Here is a 19,344-nt window from a genome sequence, read left to right on the forward strand (position 1 = left end):
TTTATTAGGGGTCCAGCGATATCTGATGAAATGTTGGGCCTTGCCGGATGATTTGTTATGGGCAGCACGATGTGAAATATGTACATGTCATCATGACTCTGCTTTTCTTTTGTAATCAGTAACTATAAATGAAATACCACGAATCCAAGGAATGTTTTGCCCAAGGCTGAAAATAATGTATAAGAAGAGAAGCCTGACTTTGTGAAAGTGTGCAGTCTCCTGAGAATATACCCGTGTTGTACTTCTAGGACCCTGTTACCTTGGTTGCAGCCAATAAACTAATCTTTGACTTCACCTGGAAGACTCTGAGTTTCTGTAGGTCTGACTCAGGAGAACCCGAGGTCTCTGGGTGTTGATCCCCTGGCACCGCTGGGTTACCGGTTCTGTGCCGGTTCTTAAAAACCCAGTACCTCAATTGGCGCCCAACGTGGGGCGATTCCAATGGTACCAATCAGCCTGAAGATCGTGAGGAGCTTCGTGTGGAAATTCCGGAGGAGGGCCCACCACCTCATCGACCCCTGCATGTCGACGTGGTCCGAAGGTCTTTGCTGCGAGGTTCCCCGCTTCCCGACGGCTACAAGGACTGCTGCCCTGGCTATCGCCCTGATGTTGGACCCTTGAAGTTTTCGGTAGAGCAAAACGCTGAGACGAGTCTTCTGGTGACGCCATCGATATTTTTCAGTTAAGTATAATTGGAGCATCTCCCAGTCCTTAGTTGGACTTACTTTGTGGTATCTTGGAGATACAAAAGGTTTTTATTGGTACTTGCAAGCACCATAACCGAAGGACTCGTGTATTCACGAGAAATATCATAATCGATAACTCCTTTGAAGTTTTGGAACTAGACTAGAGAGCGAGGATGCCTAGTCTTAGACTTGGGAATTGGTTTTGTCTTGGTAGTAATTATAGGGACTCCCGATTGGAGGACTCATGTCCGGTTCCTCCAGTTGGAACTCCGACTTACGAGCTATATGTTAAACATGGGGTAGGCCCCATCGTTTACAACGAAGTATGGATTAAATACACTAGGAAAGATGGTGTTTTAAAATGGCCCCAATATGGTAGCTTTGATTCTGAAATCTTAGACAACCTTGAAGTTAAACTCTTCAAAAAGAAAGCCCGGCCGGCGATGTTTGACTCTTTCCGCTTATGGCGCAAAGAAGCCAAACAAAAAGAAATTAAATTAGCTAAGAAAAATAAGAGAGAAGGGGGACTTTCAGTAATGCAAGCTGCTGTGCAGTTTAAAGATAATGAGGAAGAGCAGATAAATGAGCAGTTGCACAGGCAACGTAAAATGGCTATAGATAAGTGTTATCCAGTTTTGCCGTCTTTTCAGCAAGAGGCAGCAAAAGAGCGTGAAAAAGACCAATTAATGTCGCAATTATTAACTTCACCACCCCCCTATGCGCAGAATGCCACAGCACCCCCGCAACCTTTAGTTGCACAAGCTGCGCCTCCTGCTCCTCCACAGCACCCACCAGCTGTTCTTCAGCTGGCTCCTACTTCTTCGGTGCAGCCTCCTCCAGGCCCACCGACCACTTCTGTTTCACCTGTGTTTTCTACGATTTTGCCTACTATACTTTCTACATCTCCTAATGCCCCCTCTACGATTTTGCCTAGTATCACATCTATTATTCCTGATACCTCTTCTGCCATCTCTACCCCCGCCTTATCTCACCCCGTTTTTCCATCTGTTTGTCCTTCAGTTTCACCTTCCATTCGGCAGAAAATGGCCAGCACTGTTACTAATCTTCTTTTACCTCTTTTCGGGTCGCCTGCTACGACCCCTAACATAGGAAGAAGACAGTTGCGAAGTCAACTGCCTGATTATCAAGAGAGAGATTCCCTGAATAGTTTAGCTCGGAAATGGGTCCTGGACACTGCAAAATATGATGTACAGTCAGTCATGGAAGTCTTCCATCAATGGGAAACAGCGACACAGAGATATGTTTTCGAACAGATGTGTGTCTTTCTTGGCGAGGATTTAGAAGACAATGATCGAGAATGCATCCCACAAGAAATGTGTTGTGTACGATTTAAGTTTGGAGAGGGTATGATCGTAGGTCCCGATGTGGAAAAAGCAGTTGAAATGTTATTATCATATCGAAGTAAGGGAAGCAGTTCTGGGTCACCATCGGAATCTAGTGCATCTAGTAGGAAAAAGTCACGACAATACCCTATGAGAGAAGTTCCCCCACAGTGGAGAGAGGGTGACGCGACGGCTGTCCCACCTGTCCTGCCACACTTTCACCGTGTATGGGTACATGTCCCATGGAAGCGAGCCGAAGTTTTAGCACTCAAACAAACACTACCAGATCCGCGTAAAAATCCTGCAGGGTACTATAAAGAATTGTCGCAAACTGCTGGGTCATGTATAATGAATTTGGCCGATATCGATATGTTATTCGGGAACGTTGGTCCGCAGCCTTTATGGGGAAACATTTGTCATGTAGATCATGACCAGGAATTAGGTGACACGTGGGCTAATATTACTGCTGCAGATGCACGCCAAGTTGGTGGTGCCAAGCCTGAGCCTCTGATAGCGGAACTACCTGGTAGAATAGTAGATTACATGAAAACGATAATGCCTGCAATACGCGTAAATTGGGATAAGTTATCTGCATGCAAGCAAAAGAAAGAGGAAACTGTTTCAGATTTCTTCACCAGATTTGAAGAAACTTTCATTGACCATAGCGGTCAAGATATGACCACAGAAGGTGGTCAGAGATTGTCTGTCGATAAATTTGTGCACAATCTGCTTCCAGATTTGTGTAGGAAATTAAAAGATTCGGAAAGTTCTTGGGCAGTCTCATCTTCAGCCCAGATATTAGCTACCGCACAGTACTACGAGAATAGAGACAAAGATGAGAAAGATAAAGTAGAAAAGAAAACTAGAGAACTCAAAACGAAGGTTTTGCTACAGCAAGCCTATCCGCCACGTGGTGGTGGTAATCAAAATAATAATGGTCAGAATCACTACCAGAACACTTTTCAGCAGCCTCAACAATATCAGAGAAACTTGCAAAGATTCGATTACACTCAACACCGCTTAGGTCCCAACCAGTGTTTATATTGCAAACAAGAGGGTCATTACAAATATAACTGTCCTGCCCTACCACAACGTGCAAATGGAATTTCTGGCGTAAGAGGTCGTGGTAGTCAGCAAGCGCCTAGAGGTAGAGGGCGTGGAAACGCCCCTCAGGACGCACGTCCCCTTCCACCACAAAACTCTATGAATAGGTTTGACCAGCAAAATAACGTATCTGACAGGACAGCTCAATACTACGTTGATGAGTATTACACAGAAAATGAGCAGTGGGAAAATGAGGATTGCTAGGACAGCCATAGACGAAGAGAGGGAGTCGTTTCAGTTCCAGTAGATCAGAGTAGACCTTACGTTGAGGTGATTACATCAGGTGTGTCAGAACTTTTTCTGTTGGATACTGGTGCTACAAAGAGTTCTATTATGCACTCCAAACTCCCTGGCGCACCTTTGTCTGGCGAAATGAACGTTTCCGTAGGTTTTTCTGGCGCCCCGGTTAGAAATCCGATTTCTGACCCTTTATCTCTTTCTGTTGGTCCTTGTGAATTCGAAGCACCCCTTATTTTGACGACAGGTTGTGGTGAAAATTTGCTAGGATTAGATTTGCTAAAAAGATTGTATGCGACTTTGTACTGCTCTCCTTCGGGAGTAAAACTTACTTTAGGTAAGAAAGTGGTTTCTCCCATGTATTTGTCGAGAAATGCACTTCCAGCAGAATTAGCACTTCTCCCAGATATTCTTTGGGCTACTGGTCCAAATGATGTAGGTCTTTTAGAAATTCCACCATATGTTGTAACATTGAAGTCGAATGTCAAAATGCCACGAATCCCCCAATACAGAATATCCAATGAGGGTGAAAAAGCTTTGCTAGCGATTGTTTACGAGTTGATTGAAAAAGACGTGATTGAAGAAACACGAGGCAATATTTGCAATAGTCCTGTTCTGCCTGTTTTAAAACGAACTGACCCTTCTCAGCCACCTGTGTATAGATTCGTGATTGATCTTAGAGAAGTAAATAAGATAGTGGTGCCACAATTCCCAGTTGTCCCCGACATTACAACATTATTGACTATGATTCCAGCCTCTGCCTCCTGGTTTTCGGTGATTGACCTGAAGAATGCTTTCTTCAGTATCCCGATTGTTGAGGAAAGCAGGGATATTTTTTCCTTTAGTTTAGGAGGTCGAAGCTTCCGCTTTAAACGCGCTCCTCAGGGCTACTGTGAAAGCCCCTCAATATACAGTCAAGCTCTGAAAACACAACTTGACACAATGGTTCTGCCCAAAGGTGCTACTCTCGTACAGTACGTGGACGATTTGCTCATCGCTGCGGTTACTGAGAAAATTTGTAAAATGGCCACGTTGACATTACTGCGTCATCTATGTGATCTGCATCACAAGGTGTCACTTTCCAAGCTTCAATATTGCCGACAAGAAGTGACCTACTTAGGTCATCTCTTATCGAAGGAGGGAAGGAAGCTGACCCCAGAAAGAATTCAGGCAATAGCGAAATTGAGTGTGCCAAGAACACAGAGAGAAGTACGTGCTTTCTTGGGCATTACATCGTACTGTAGACAGTGGATCCCAAATTTTTCGTTATTAGCCAAACCCTTGTTGGCACTAACGTGTAAAAATACACCCAATCCCATTCACTGGTCTGAAGAGTGTCAGAAAAGTTTTCTCGAGTTACGCACAGCATTATGTTCGGCCCCTGTGTTAGGTAACCCCAACTACAGTAAGCCTTTCACATTATATGTCCACGAGAAGGAGGGCTGTGCATTGTCTGTGCTGACCCAGTTATACGGAGATAGACAGCGGCCATGCGCCTATTTTTCGTCAACTTTGGATCCGGTAGCACGAGCATTGCCAAGTTGTTTAAGGGCCACAGCAGCAGCAGCTGTTTCCATTCGACAGTCTGCAGGTCTAGTAATGAATAATACACTAATCGTGATGGTCCCGCATGCAGTAGACACATTGTTAAATAGGACCAAGACACAGCACTTAACTAGTGCTCGACTGTCCAGTTATGAATTGACGCTACTAGCGAGCCACGTGCACATAAAAAGGTGCAGTACCTTGAACCTAGCCACATTGTTACCAATTGCAGAGGAATCGGATGCTTCAGAACAGCACGATTGTTTCCTTCGAACAGAGGAAGAGACGAAAGGGAGAGTTGATTTGTTCGACACTCCTCTTGCTGAATGTGATGGTACATTATGGGTGGATGGTTCATGCTTTAAGCTCCCAAATGGTAACGTGACTACAGCATATGCTGTCACAACTTTGCACACAGTCATTGAAACTGCGCGAATACCACATGGTTCAGCTCAAGCCGCTGAACTCGTGGCACTGACGAGAGCATGTGTGTTATCTAAAGGAATGAAAGTGACTGTCTATACCGACAGCCAGTACGCTTTTGGAGTGGCTCACAGTTGACGATTGTGGAGAGAACGTGGGTTCCTGACTTCGCATGGAGCTAAGATTCAGCATGGTCAGTTGGTGAATGAGCTTCTTGAATCACTGACGTTGCCCCTGAAAGTAGCGATCGTGAAATGTAGTGCTCACAAGAAAGTGACTGATGATGTTGGTCGTGGAAATGCATTCGCTGATGAAACTGCTAAGGAAACTGCAAAGAATATGATGAGCCGAATGTATGTTGCGAGCCCAGAAAGATGGACTGGTGATGTTGGAATATGTGAAGACACGATAGAAAGTGTGAAGTCCATCCAAGCTGAGGCCACGGAGAAAGAGTTAAGCATGTGGAGAGAAAGTACAGGGAGAATGGATGCAAATGGTTGTTGGATTGAATTGACAGAGCAACAGAGATGGCTGTTACCCGATGGCTTAGGGGTCCAGCGATTTCTGATGAAATGTTGGGCCTTGCCGGATGATTTGTTATGGGCAGCACGACGTGAAATATGTACATGTCATCATGACTCTGCTTTTCTTTTGTAATCAGTAACTATAAATGAAATACCACGAATCCAAGGAATGTTTTGCCCAAGGCTTAAAATAATGTATAAGAAGAGAAGCCTGACTTCGTGAAAGTGTGCAGTCTCCTGAGAATATACCCGTGTTGTACTTCTAGGACCCTGTTACCTTGGTTGCAGCCAATAAACTAATCTTTGACTTCACCTGGAAGACTCTGAGTTTCTGTAGGTCTGACTCAGGAGAACCCGAGGTCTCTGGGTGTTGATCCCCTGGCACCGCTGGGTTACCGGTTCTGTGCCGGTTCTTAAAAACCCAGTACCTCAATTGGCGCCCAACGTGGGGCGATTCCAGTGGTACCAATCAGCCTGAAGATCGTGAGGAGCTTCGTGTGGAAATTCCGGAGGAGGGCCCACCACCTCATCGACCCCTGCATGTCGACGTGGTCCGAAGGTCTTTGCTGCGAGGTTCCCCGCTTCCCGACGGCTACAAGGACTGCTGCCCTGGCTATCGCCCTGATGTTGGACCCTTGAAGTTTTCGGTAGAGCGAAACGCTGAGACGAGTCTTCTGGTGACGCCATCGATATTTTTCAGTTAAGTATAAGTGGAGCGTCTCCCAGTCCTTAGTTGGACTTACTTTGTGGTATCTTGGAGATACAAAAGGTTTTTATTGGTACTTGCAAGCACCATAACCGAAGGACTCGTGTATTCACGAGAAATATCATAATCGATAAATCCTTTGAAGTTTTGGAACTAGACTAGAGAGCGAGGATGCCTAGTCTTAGACTTGGGAATTGGTTTTGTCTTGGTAGTAATAATAGGGACTCCCGATTGGAGGACTCATGTCCGGTTCCTCCAGTTGGAACTCCGACTTACGAGCTATATGTTAAACATGGGGTAGGCCCCATCGTTTACAACGAAGTATGGATTAAATACACTAGGAAAGATGGTGTTTTAAAATGGCCCCAATATGGTAGCTTTGATTCTGAAATCTTAGACAACCTTGAAGTTAAACTCTTCAAAAAGAAAGCCCGGCCGGCGATGCTTGACTCTTTCCGCTTATGGCGCAAAGAAGCCAAACAAAAAGAAATTAAATTAGCTAAGAAAAATAAGAGAGAAGGGGGACTTTCAGTAATGCAAGCTGCTGTGCAGTTTAAAGATAATGAAGAAGAGCAGATAAATGAGCAGTTGCACAGGCAACGTAAAATGGCTATAGATAAGTGTTATCCATTTTTGCCGTCTTTTCAGCAAGAGGCAGCAAAAGAGCGTGAAAAAGACCAATTAATGTCGCAATTATTAACTTCACCACCCCCCTATGCGCATAATGCCACAGCACCCCCGCAACCTTTAGTTGCACAAGCTGCGCCTCCTGCTCCTCCACAGCACCCACCAGCTGTTCTTCAGCTGGCTCCTACTTCTTCGGTGCAGCCTCCTCCAGGCCCACCGACCACTTCTGTTTCACCTGTGTTTTCTACGATTTTGCCTACCATACTTTCTACATCTCCTAATGCCCCCTCTACGATTTTGCCTAGTATCACATCTATTATTCCTGATACCTCTTCTGCCATCTCTACCCCCGCCTTATCTCACCCCGTTTTTCCATCTGTTTGTCCTTCAGTTTCACCTTCCATTCGGCAGAAAATGGCCAGCACTGTTACTAATCTTCTTTTACCTCTTTTCGGGTCGCCTGCTACGACCCCTAACATAGGAAGAAGACAGTTGCGAAGTCAACTGCCTGATTATCAAGAGAGAGATTCCCTGAATAGTTTAGCTCGGAAATGGGTCCTGGACACTGCAAAATATGATGTACAGTCAGTCATGGAAGTCTTCCATCAATGGGAAACAGCGACACAGAGATATGTTTTCGAACAGATGTGTGTCTTTCTTGGCGAGGATTTAGAAGACAATGATCGAGAATGCCTCCCACAAGAAATGTGTCGTGTACGATTTAAGTTTGGAGAGGGTATGATCGTAGGTCCCGATGTGGAAAAAGCAGTTGAAATGTTATTATCATATCGAAGTAAGGGAAGCAGTTCTGGGTCACCATCGGAATCTAGTGCATCTAGTAGGAAAAAGGCACGACAATACCCTATGAGAGAAGTTCCCCCACAGTGGAGAGAGGGTGACGCGACGGCTGTCCCACCTGTCCTGCCACACTTTCACCGTGTATGGGTACATGTCCCATGGAAGCGAGCCGAAGTTTTAGCACTCAAACAAACACTACCAGATCCGCGTACAAATCCTGCAGGGTACTAAAAAGAATTGTCGCAAACTGCTGGGTCATGTATAATGAATTTGGCCGATATCGATATGTTATTCGGGAACGTTGTTCCGCAGCCTTTATGGGGAAAAATTTGTCATGTAGATCATGACCAGGAATTAGGTGACACGTGGGCTAATATTACTGCTGCAGATGCACGCCAAGTTGGTGGTGCCAAGCCTGAGCCTCTGATAGCGGAACTACCTGGTAGAATAGTAGATTACATGAAAACGATAATGCCTGCAAAACGCGTAAATTGGGATAAGTTATCTGCATGCAAGCAAAAGAAAGAGGAAACTGTTTCAGATTTCTTCACCAGATTTGAAGAAACTTTCATTGACCATAGCGGTCAAGATATGACCACAGAAGGTGGTCAGAGATTGTTTGTCGAGAAATTTGCGCACAATCTGCTTCCAGATTTGTGTAGGAAATTAAAAGATTCGGAAAGTTCTTGGGCAGTCTCATCTTCAGCCCAGATATTAGCTACCGCACAGTACTACGAGAATAGAGACAAAGATGAGAAAGATAAAGTAGAAAAGAAAACTAGAGAACTCAAAACGAAGGTTTTGCTACAGCAAGCCTATCCGCCACGTGGTGGTGGTAATCAAAATAATAATGGTCAGAATCACTACCAGAACACTTTTCAGCAGCCTCAACAATATCAGAGAAACTTGCAAAGATTCGATTACACTCAACACCGCGTAGGTCCCAACCAGTGTTTATATTGCAAACAAGAGGGTCATTACAAATATAACTGTCCTGCCCTACCACAACGTGCAAATGGAATTTCTGGCGTAAGAGGTCGTGGTAGTCAGCAAGCGCCTAGAGGTAGAGGGCGTGGAAACGCCCCTCAGGACGCACGTCCCCTTCCACCACAAAACTCTATGAATAGGTTTGACCAGCAAAATAACGTATCTGACAGGACAGCTCAATACTACGTTGATGAGTATTACACAGAAAATGAGCAGTGGGAAAATGAGGATTGCTAGGACAGCCATAGACGAAGAGAGGGAGTCGTTTCAGTTCCAGTAGATCAGAGTGGACCTTACGTTGAGGTGATTACATCAGGTGTGTCAGAACTTTTTCTGTTGGATACTGGTGCTACAAAGAGTTCTATTATGCACTCCGAACTCCCTGGCGCACCTTTGTCTGGCGAAATGAACGTTTCCGTAGGTTTTTCTGGCGCCCCGGTTAGAAATCCGATTTCTGACCCTTTATCTCTTTCTGTTGGTCCTTGTGAATTCGAAGCACCCCTTATTTTGACGACAGGTTGTGGTGAAAATTTGCTAGGATTAGATTTGCTAAAAAGATTGTATGCGACTTTGTACTGCTCTCCTTCGGGAGTAAAACTTACTTTAGGTAAGAAAGTGGTTTCTCCCATGTATTTGTCGAGAAATGCACTTCCAGCAGAATTAGCACTTCTCCCAGATATTCTTTGGGCTACTGGTCCAAATGATGTAGGTCTTTTAGAAATTCCACCATATGTTGTAACATTGAAGTCGAATGTCAAAATGCCACGAATCCCCCAATACAGAATATCCAATGAGGGTGAAAAAGCTTTGCTAGCGATTGTTTACGAGTTGATTGAAAAAGACGTGATTGAAGAAACACGAGGCAATATTTGCAATAGTCCTGTTCTGCCTGTTTTAAAACGAACTGACCCTTCTCAGCCACCTGTGTATAGATTCGTGATTGATCTTAGAGAAGTAAATAAGATAGTGGTGCCACAATTCCCAGTTGTCCCCGACATTACAACATTATTGACTATGATTCCAGCCTCTGCCTCCTGGTTTTCGGTGATTGACCTGAAGAATGCTTTCTTCAGTATCCCGATTGTTGAGGAAAGCAGGGATATTTTTTCCTTTAGTTTAGGAGGTCGAAGCTTCCGCTTTAAACACGCTCCTCAGGGCTACTGTGAAAGCCCCTCAATATACAGTCAAGCTCTGAAAACACAACTTGACACAATGGTTCTGCCCAAAGGTGCTACTCTCGTACAGTACGTGGACGATTTGCTCATCGCTGCGGATACTGAGAAAATTTGTAAAATGGCCACGTTGACATTACTGCGTCATCTATGTGATCTGCATCACAAGGTGTCACTTTCCAAGCTTCAATATTGCCGACAAGAAGTGACCTACTTAGGTCATCTCTTATCGAAGGAGGGAAGGAAGCTGACCCCAGAAAGAATTCAGGCAATAGCAAAATTGAGTGTGCCAAGAACACAGAGAGAAGTACGTGCTTTCTTGGGCATTACATCGTACTGTAGACAGTGGATGCCAAATTTTTCGTTATTAGCCAAACCCTTGTTGGCACTAACGTGTAAAAATACACCCAATCCCATTCACTGGTCTGAAGAGTGTCAGAAAAGTTTTCTCGAGTTACGCACAGCATTATGTTCGGCCCCTGTGTTAGGTAACCCCAACTACAGTAAGCCTTTCACATTAAATGTCCACGAGAAGGAGGGCTGTGCATTGTCTGTGCTGACCCAGTTATACGGAGATAGACAGCGGCCATGCGCCTATTTTTCGTCAACTTTGGATCCGGTAGCACGAGCATTGCCAAGTTGTTTAAGGGCCACAGCAGCAGCAGCTGTTTCTATTCGACAGTCTGCAGGTCTGGTAATGAATAATACACTAATCGTGATGGTCCCGCATGCAGTAGACACATTGTTAAATAGGACCAAGACACAGCACTTAACTAGTGCTCGACTGTCCAGTTATGAATTGACGCTACTAGCGAGCCACGTGCACATAAAAAGGTGCAGTACCTTGAACCTAGCCACATTGTTACCAATTGCAGAGGAATCGGATGCTTCAGAACAGCACGATTGTTTCCTTCGAACAGAGGAAGAGACGAAAGGGAGAGTTGATTTGTTCGACACTCCTCTTGCTGAATGTGATGGTACATTATGGGTGGATGGTTCATGCTTTAAGCTCCCAAATGGTAACGTGACTACAGCATATGCTGTCACAACTTTGCACACAGTCATTGAAACTGCGCGAATACCACATGGTTCAGCTCAAGCCGCTGAACTCGTGGCACTGACGAGAGCATGTGTGTTATCTAAAGGAATGAAAGTGACTGTCTATACCGACAGCCAGTACGCTTTTGGAGTGGCTCACAGTTGACGATTGTGGAGAGAACGTGGGTTCCTGACTTCGCATGGAGCTAAGATTCAGCATGGTCAGTTGGTGAATGAGCTTCTTGAATCACTGACGTTGCCCCTGAAAGTAGCGATCGTGAAATGTAGTGCTCACAAGAAAGTGACTGATGATGTTGGTCGTGGAAATGCATTCGCTGATGAAACTGCTAAGGAAACTGCAAAGAATATGATGAGCCGAATGTATGTTGCGAGCCCAGAAAGATGGACTGGTGATGTTGGAATATGTGAAGACACAATAGAAAGTGTGAAGTCCATCCAAGCTGAGGCCACGGAGAAAGAGTTAAGCATGTGGAGAGAAAGTACAGGGAGAATGGATGCAAATGGTTGTTGGATTGAATTGACAGAGCAACAGAGATGGTTGTTACCCGATGCATATGTGCCTGCAGTGGTTACAATGGCTCATGGAATGGCCCATATCAGCGCGAAAGGGATTTGCGAGTTGTTGGCCCCAGTGTGGAAGAATTCAGGGATTCCCAAGTGTGCAGAGAATGTTGTCAAGAATTGCATGGTATGTCTGAAGCACAATCCTGGTAGGGGAACCTCAACTCCAGCTGGTCATTTTGCACCTCCTACGTATCCGTTCGAGGTTTTGCAGCTAGATTTCATACACATGGAGAGGTGCAACAACTTAAAATACGTGCTCGTGGTTGTTTGTGCCTTCTCAAGATGGGTAGAAGCCTATCCCCTAAGGGACAATACTGCCTTGTCCACAGAGAAAGCCCTTGTGAAAGAGTTCTTCCCCAGGTTCGGAATGCCTAGAATGGTCTGGTCTGACAACGGAAGTGAATTTGTGGGTCGTGTGATGAAAAGAGTGTGTGAAGGGCTAGGCATTAGGCAGAAGTTCCACGCTGCAAATCACCCCCAATCAGCTGGATTAGTGGAATGTTACAATGGCACGCTTAAACTTAAATTGGCCAAAATCCAAGCGAGCACAGGTCTTAAATGGCCTGACGCTCTACCCTTAGCACTCCTATCCACCAGAATGACTGTGCATTCGCGAGTGAAACTCATCCCCTATGAAATAATCTTTGGTCGGCCAGCCAACATATGGGGAGTGCCTAGGCCCACGAAGTTTAGCGAGCTGCAACACCCCATTTTGCTTGACTATTTGTATGAATTGACGGCTAAATTGCGTGTTTTATATCAACAGGTCCACAACACCTTGCCTCCGGTCTCTGAGACACCGGGTCACTCCATTGACCCCGGTTCCTGGGCACTTGTCCGCAACTTTCAAAGAACAAGAAACGACCAGCCCAGATGGACCGGGCCTCACCTCGTCCTCCTGTCTACAAGGTCGGCTGTTAGGATGGAGGGGAAGGCCAATTGGGTCCACGGGATCCATTGTAAGAAGATACCCTTCCCTCTGCCACATGACCAATGGGTCCGGAAAAGAGGCACTGACTCAGAGCGCACAACTGATGAACGTGTAAAAGAAGCTAATCCTGATTGTGAAAGTGAGAACATTTGTCAAGAAACTGTGCCTCCACCAGAACAATTGAACTCTGTGGAACCTGAACTACTATTTCTGGACCAGACAGTACCCGGAAAAAGACGCTACAATTTACGTCCAAGAAAAACAGACTAAAGTAAAAGTGATTTCTTTTATGATCCGAGAGAAAAACCTGTGGACTAATAAAAATGTGTGTTTCCCAAAAATCCTATTTTTGAAAGTGAAGATCCTCCCATCTAGGTAACTTGCTTATTTTTTTTTTTTTGAACCGCCATCCGGGTTCCGCTGCTAGGGTCGCGGTTGATTAAAGACTTTTGGGTGCAGCTGACGACGTTAGGTCGCTGGTTCCGGTTGGTCCAAGGGAGCTGCCCTGGACTGACGGAAGCATCCTTTAGCAGAGACAACCTACCACCGCGGGCAGCACCTTAGAGAGGATGGAGTTTCCTGATGTGGAGAGGCCTGCCAAACAAATGAACTTTAAGCAGAGACTTTTTTACACGATGACGAAGAAAAGTTTTATAATAGTGTGTATTTTTATGCTATTCAGCGTAATGGTCTTTTTGATAAGCTATGTTTTATTCTCTTTTCATGTGACATTTGCGCCCACTACATCACCCATACCTCCTCCTACTGTTTCCTCTCATTCTTTCCACCCTTTGCCTGACCACGAATCAAATAGGAGATTAGAATTCATCAATAACTCCTTCGTTCAGTTATTACACCAACACCAACTTGTAATGAACACAACTAACTGTTGGGTGTGTGGTCTCATGCCCCACACCACGGATAGAGGTATCCCCTATTTGGTCCTGCCATTTAGTCACAATGGATCAGTATGGGCATATAGGACAATGTTCATATATGCACGAGAAATCCAACCCCTACGTTCTGTAAAAGACAACCTCAAGACTAGCGCCCTAGTCAAAGGTATAGTTGACATGATCAAGGAAGTAACTTCTTACGAAGATACCCCGGATGATGAGATACTCGCATATGTAGGTTGGAATGTGACCGGATATGGCACTACATTAAGTGAGAAACAGCAAGCCAAAAGATCGTCCCCTATCTGGATCGTACCCCATCAAGGTCACCTATGTCTGCAAGGTATTGGCAAGAATCCCAGAGCTCAGCTAGGGAAGAGTGTCTGTACAGAAACGTATGTTTTTGGATCCCAGACTTCTCCTGCGTTTTTAGCCGGTAAGGGTACTTATTTCATCTGCCATGATAGAGCCTATACATGGTTGCCCCCTGACTTCTCGGGCTCATGTTTTGTTTCATTCCTGTTACCTCCCACCTACACAGCAGCGGCGGATTACCATCGGACAAGGGTAGTTAGAGGTGTTTTGAGTAAAGAAGACACTGCAGGTCAAGAATTCGGTGACTGTGCAATGGGTTTTCTGCCGTTCTGGGGAGCCATGGCTAACAGCAGGAACATAAGGAAATTGACAAGGGTAGTTGAATCCACCGTGATTGAAACTGCTGGTGCCCTTAGTAACCTGACTGCTGAGCTCCAGTCGGATCGACTTATGACCCTTCAGAACCGGGTCGCTTTGGATGTAATACTTGCGGACTGAGGTGGAGTATGCAAATTGATCCAGTCCAGTTGTAGCATTTTCATTCCAGATAATGCTCCAACAGTGTACAAGGCCATCTCCAAACTGCATAAGATTTCCGAATCTATTCATGTGGATAAAGGAGATTGGTCGTTAATGGGATGGTTCTGGGAACTGATATCTGCCTGGGGATGGAAAATTCTGATGGTCATTGGGATGGTCTTAGCCATTCTTTTCCTGTTCTGTCTATGCATACAGTGTGCTCCTGCAATATGTGGCCTCTGCGCTACATCATGTGTAAGGAAGCCTGTGTCAAGAAATGAACTCAGCACTAGAATGATGTTGCAGCAACATCTCATTGACTTTAGGAATATAGATCTGGACTCAGACTAACATGAGGATAGATTAATTGCCTATGTAAGGGCAAAAGGAGGGTCTGTGGTTCTGAAAATCTGGATTCGTATAATAGTACTGGACTCGAGAATAAAAACTTCGTCGAAGTGGGACGAATTTGGTATCAAAAGACCGAGAATGACGAGTACATCAAGTACATATATTTTCGGCGTATTCGAGTGACGATTTCACATCGAAATCGTCATTTACATTCTGAACCCTTAGCTACATGTTGCCCTTTACATAGGCCTTAATCCAGTTGAATTTGATTCCACAAGGACACATACTCCTTAATCGACTTCTCCCTGACCCCAGTACAAGTTAGAACCATTGCCCCAGGCCGAACTCGTTAGGTCAGTTCCCTCCCAGTGGCCGAGCAAGATAGCATCTAGGCTCAACCAGCCATAAAACCATTTCAGCGCGCACACCTGCCATATCTTGCTCACATCTTTCTCCACTCCTTTTCTTCACTTACTTTATGACGGGGAGGTGACCGTTTTTATTAGGGGTCCAGTGATATCTGATGAAATGTTGGGCCTTGCCGGATGATTTGTTATGGGCAGCACGACGTGAAATATGTACATGTCATCATGACTCTGCTTTTCTTTTGTAATCAGTAACTATAAATGAAATACCACGAATCCAAGGAATGTTTTGCCCAAGGCTGAAAATAATGTATAAGAAGAGAAGCCTGACTTCGTGAAAGTGTGCAGTCTCCTGAGAATATACCCGTGTTGTACTTCTAGGACCCTGTTACCTTGGTTGCAGCCAATAAACTAATCTTTGACTTCACCTGGAAGACTCTGAGTTTCTGTAGGTCTGACTCAGGAGAACCCGAGGTCTCTGGGTGTTGATCCCCTGGCACCGCTGGGTTACCGGTTCTGTGCCGGTTCTTAAAAACCCAGTACCTCAAGGGATCATCTCGGACCATAGGGCAAGGAATGAGGGAGATTGTGATTATGTACAGTAGAGGAGTAGGATCACCCATGACCATGGGACTGGATTAATGGAGATTGTGATTGTGTACATTGAGGGGAGGTGAGGGATTGTCTAGAATCATGGGACTGAGAGCAAAGGAGATTGTGATTGTGGACTATGTGGAGTACCAGATGTTTAAGCATGCGTTTATTTAGTGACTTTAGTGGTTCCCCCTGACAAGGATTGCGATTATTATATGAGGTGGGTTATCACCCTCTTCAACTAATATGCCAATTTCCTACATGGTGCTTAATTTTTTTATTTTTAGGCAATGACCATCCGTCACCCTGAACACACAAAATCATTACCTGATTTTATTACTAAAGGATAGTTCAAAGTGCAAGCTTTAAAGGTACTAACCAAAGTAACTTGCATTTACACTAAAATGTTACCACTTTTTGTGTATGTACATATATGTCACTGCGGTGTAGTTGTGATAGGGTGCACTTGGGGATTTTCAACTAGGGCAAAGAAAGCTCTAGAGGTGGCCTACTGCTGAGACTCTTCTCCCTGTAGCTGAAGGGTATAGGTTAGTCATGGGTGTCATCAGCGTGGGAGGATTGGATAGAATTTTGAGCACAGCAATCCACTGTGTCATATTTAGTTCCTCTGTAACAAGTTTTATGCTCCCTAGAGTATCAACCCTATTCTTAAGGACTCTAAAAGTGTGGTTCATCAGTCAACTAATCTGTTCTCTAAAGTAATCTATTCCAACAATTTTTCTTACGTTTGATATTTTTATTTACTTATTTGGGATTTCATGCTTTGAAAGATTTTACTTGGGCCTTCTATTGGTGAAATATATTAGAATGCAAACAATACTGACATGAGGATGTGTCATATCTTTCCTTTTATGTCTCCCTTCTGTTATTGTTTAATGCCTCTGATCTTTAATGTATGTCGCTCTTACCAATATGCTTCTTTCGATCTGTTAATCGGCTCCGAAATCTCCATTTCCATCATCACTTTTTTCTAATACCTTAGTAATGCTTGTGATTTAATAATATTGTTATAAAATAATGACAATTGCAATTGCAAGTATTCGGGAGAAGTATATTTTTCCTCAAACTTACTTTGCTGCTTTTGCCTTGCTTTGTCACATACTGCAGGTCTTAAATATGTCTTCCTTCCAGTTGAGCAGTCATTGCTGCAAACCAATACACCAAGACAGGACTTCTTCAATATGCGAGAATTGTGGTTGTTGGTATTCCTCATTGCCCAACTGCTCATGTGCCTCTGAGCATTTTTATCAGCTGAGCTGTACACATGCTTTACGTAGGAGTCCGGCCAGTCCTCGAAACGGTCAACTTGTTTCAGGTCCTAGCAAAAATCAAAAAGGAACAAAGATGAAGAAACACATGCAATCTTTTTGAAGACAAGCACTTTCAATGTCAAGCCTTCAATACATTAACGTCTGACAAGATAATGAGAGAGAGGGAGAGAGAGAGCTCCCAAAACTGAATTACCAATCATTCACATCATTTAGGTAGACACCTCCCTCTTTCTCCAACCGTCTTCCATCCCCCTGTCTGCTGGTCCCCTCTTAACCTCACAGAACTTTAAGGAGTGATGGATACAGGTGGTGTGACTAACCGCCCAGGATGATGGCTGCCTAGATCTGGAGCTTTGTTGCGCCTGCTGCTTACCACAGCTTTTCCAACACTATGGAGACACTGCTGTTCCACTCCAATGCAGCCACGGATGCACTGATGGTGTGAGGCCCCTAATGCACCACTTGGCTCACCAATGTTTGCTATTGGTATGAAGCATGCATGAAGTTCTCTCCTGACCTTATGGTGCCCTGAAAGTAAAAGGAGACTGTGCCTGTCTCTACAATCGCTGACATAGGGACACATCTACTCATATGATTCCTCCAAGTTCTTTTGCTATCCCCCCCAGCAAGCACTGGAGACAATTCCCTTCTGGGGATAGAGGATTCTTTTGTGTTCCCTGTTCATGCTACATAGGCGTCAATACCTGTTTCATCAACCTCCTGCCAAATATACTTTCCTGACCTCAAAATGGCCATCAGGCACATCTTGTGACTTTCTCCCCTACCCAAAGTTTACTTGCTGACCATCACCTATACTATAAGGCCACCAAAGTGGCCCTACACTAAAAAGCAACCCAGCATTAAGTGTTACTCTTACCTCGTTGCATGTCAACACAATACCGGCGTCTTCACCGTCATCTACAATTTCAAAAGGGGAAGATTTTTCTACTCAACAACTAAATCACATTCCCTCACCAGCTCGTCCCTCTCGGAGCTGCAAGCTTTGCCTTCTTATCCTGCTGACATGTCTGACCCTAGAGCTCACAACTCAAGGGACACTCGGGTTGGCCTGAAAGATGCGAAACCAGCACAAAAAAAGATCCAAACAAGATCCCCCTGTCCTGTACTCACCAAACAAATCTAAACCAGATGCTAGCCCTACTCTCGAGCTAATTATGCAGAACCTCGATACATGTTCTCGTACAATCCACTGAAGCTAGCACAGACTCCAAGCAAAGTGATCTTACGAGCATTAAACAGGATATCCAACTTTTAGAGGTAAGAATGGCGGAAGCAGAAACTTATATAGGCCTCGTAGAGGACCATAACCAGAAATCAACCAAAACCATATGAATCCCCACATCAATGCTGGACCCGATTGGAGAGAAACCGTACAGACTTGGAAGACAGACATTGGAGGGGAAATCTTCGAATCTTTGGGCTCTGAAGAACATGCCTCATTTTGTGTCGATATCGTAGAAAAATGGATACTACAATTCATAGGCTTAAGTTTCTCAAAGGAAATAGTTCAGGCCCACAGATACCCCACCGTTAAACCAAAAAACATCTCTTCACCCAAAGCCCTAATTGTTGTCCCTCTCTGCTATTTACGCATGGAATTAATGCTCTCTCAGATGAAAAAAGTGCAAAGGATCAACTGGCATGGTTCCTCTATCGATATCTCTCAAGACTACTTCAAGGACATAGTCAAGAGGAGGAAAGTATTCCTTGCCCAAAGGAAAATATAAATACCTAAAGATCTGTCAATACAATTCTCTTTCATTGGCCCAGTTTACCTGAAAACCATGTAGGACAGGAAAATATCTATCTTTGATGAACCCACAGACTTGGACTCTTGCATCGTGGAAATTCAGTTACTGAAAATTAACTCTTAAGCTAACTATCTTTCGGCCCAGTTACTCTTATGTAGGAAGCAGCTAACCCTCAGTCAATTGTGACACGCTATTATGTTTTTAACTTTTATGCTAATAACTTTCCATTCCTAGTCAGTTAAACTCACTGAAACGCCTATCTAACTGACTAATAAGCATTCTTCATTGCTCAAACCACAACCATACATCATTATCACAGTTACCTAGATGATGCCGAAAGCTAACGCTTTGAGTTCAACTAATCTACCCATTAAAACAATCCAATAGATGATTTGTTACTAACAGTCTGCTTATAATTAACCCTTAAACATCTAACAACTTTGACCAATAGATCAGCCAATAAGGTTTCTTAGATTGCAAACAGTCGTTACGCTCACCTCAAAGGATATTCTCCTTGTTGCACCTCCCTAACGC

At 44.4% G+C, this 19,344-nt stretch overlaps 1 protein-coding gene across 1 annotated transcript in view; it reads right to left on the bottom strand.

The window, feature by feature from the left end:
* Positions 1 to 19,344, bottom strand: part of GCM1 (glial cells missing transcription factor 1) — a 363,306-nt gene that overhangs the window by 240,285 nt on the left and 103,677 nt on the right. The window contains exon 2 of the mRNA XM_078646796.1: positions 16,839 to 17,085. Coding sequence (XP_078502922.1) covers positions 16,839 to 17,085 — 247 coding nt within the window. The remainder of the gene's footprint in view (positions 1 to 16,838; positions 17,086 to 19,344) is intronic.

Source organism: Lissotriton helveticus, chromosome 6 (genome assembly GCF_964261635.1).
Source record: "Lissotriton helveticus chromosome 6, aLisHel1.1, whole genome shotgun sequence".
NCBI classification, from domain to species: domain Eukaryota; kingdom Metazoa; phylum Chordata; class Amphibia; order Caudata; family Salamandridae; genus Lissotriton; species Lissotriton helveticus.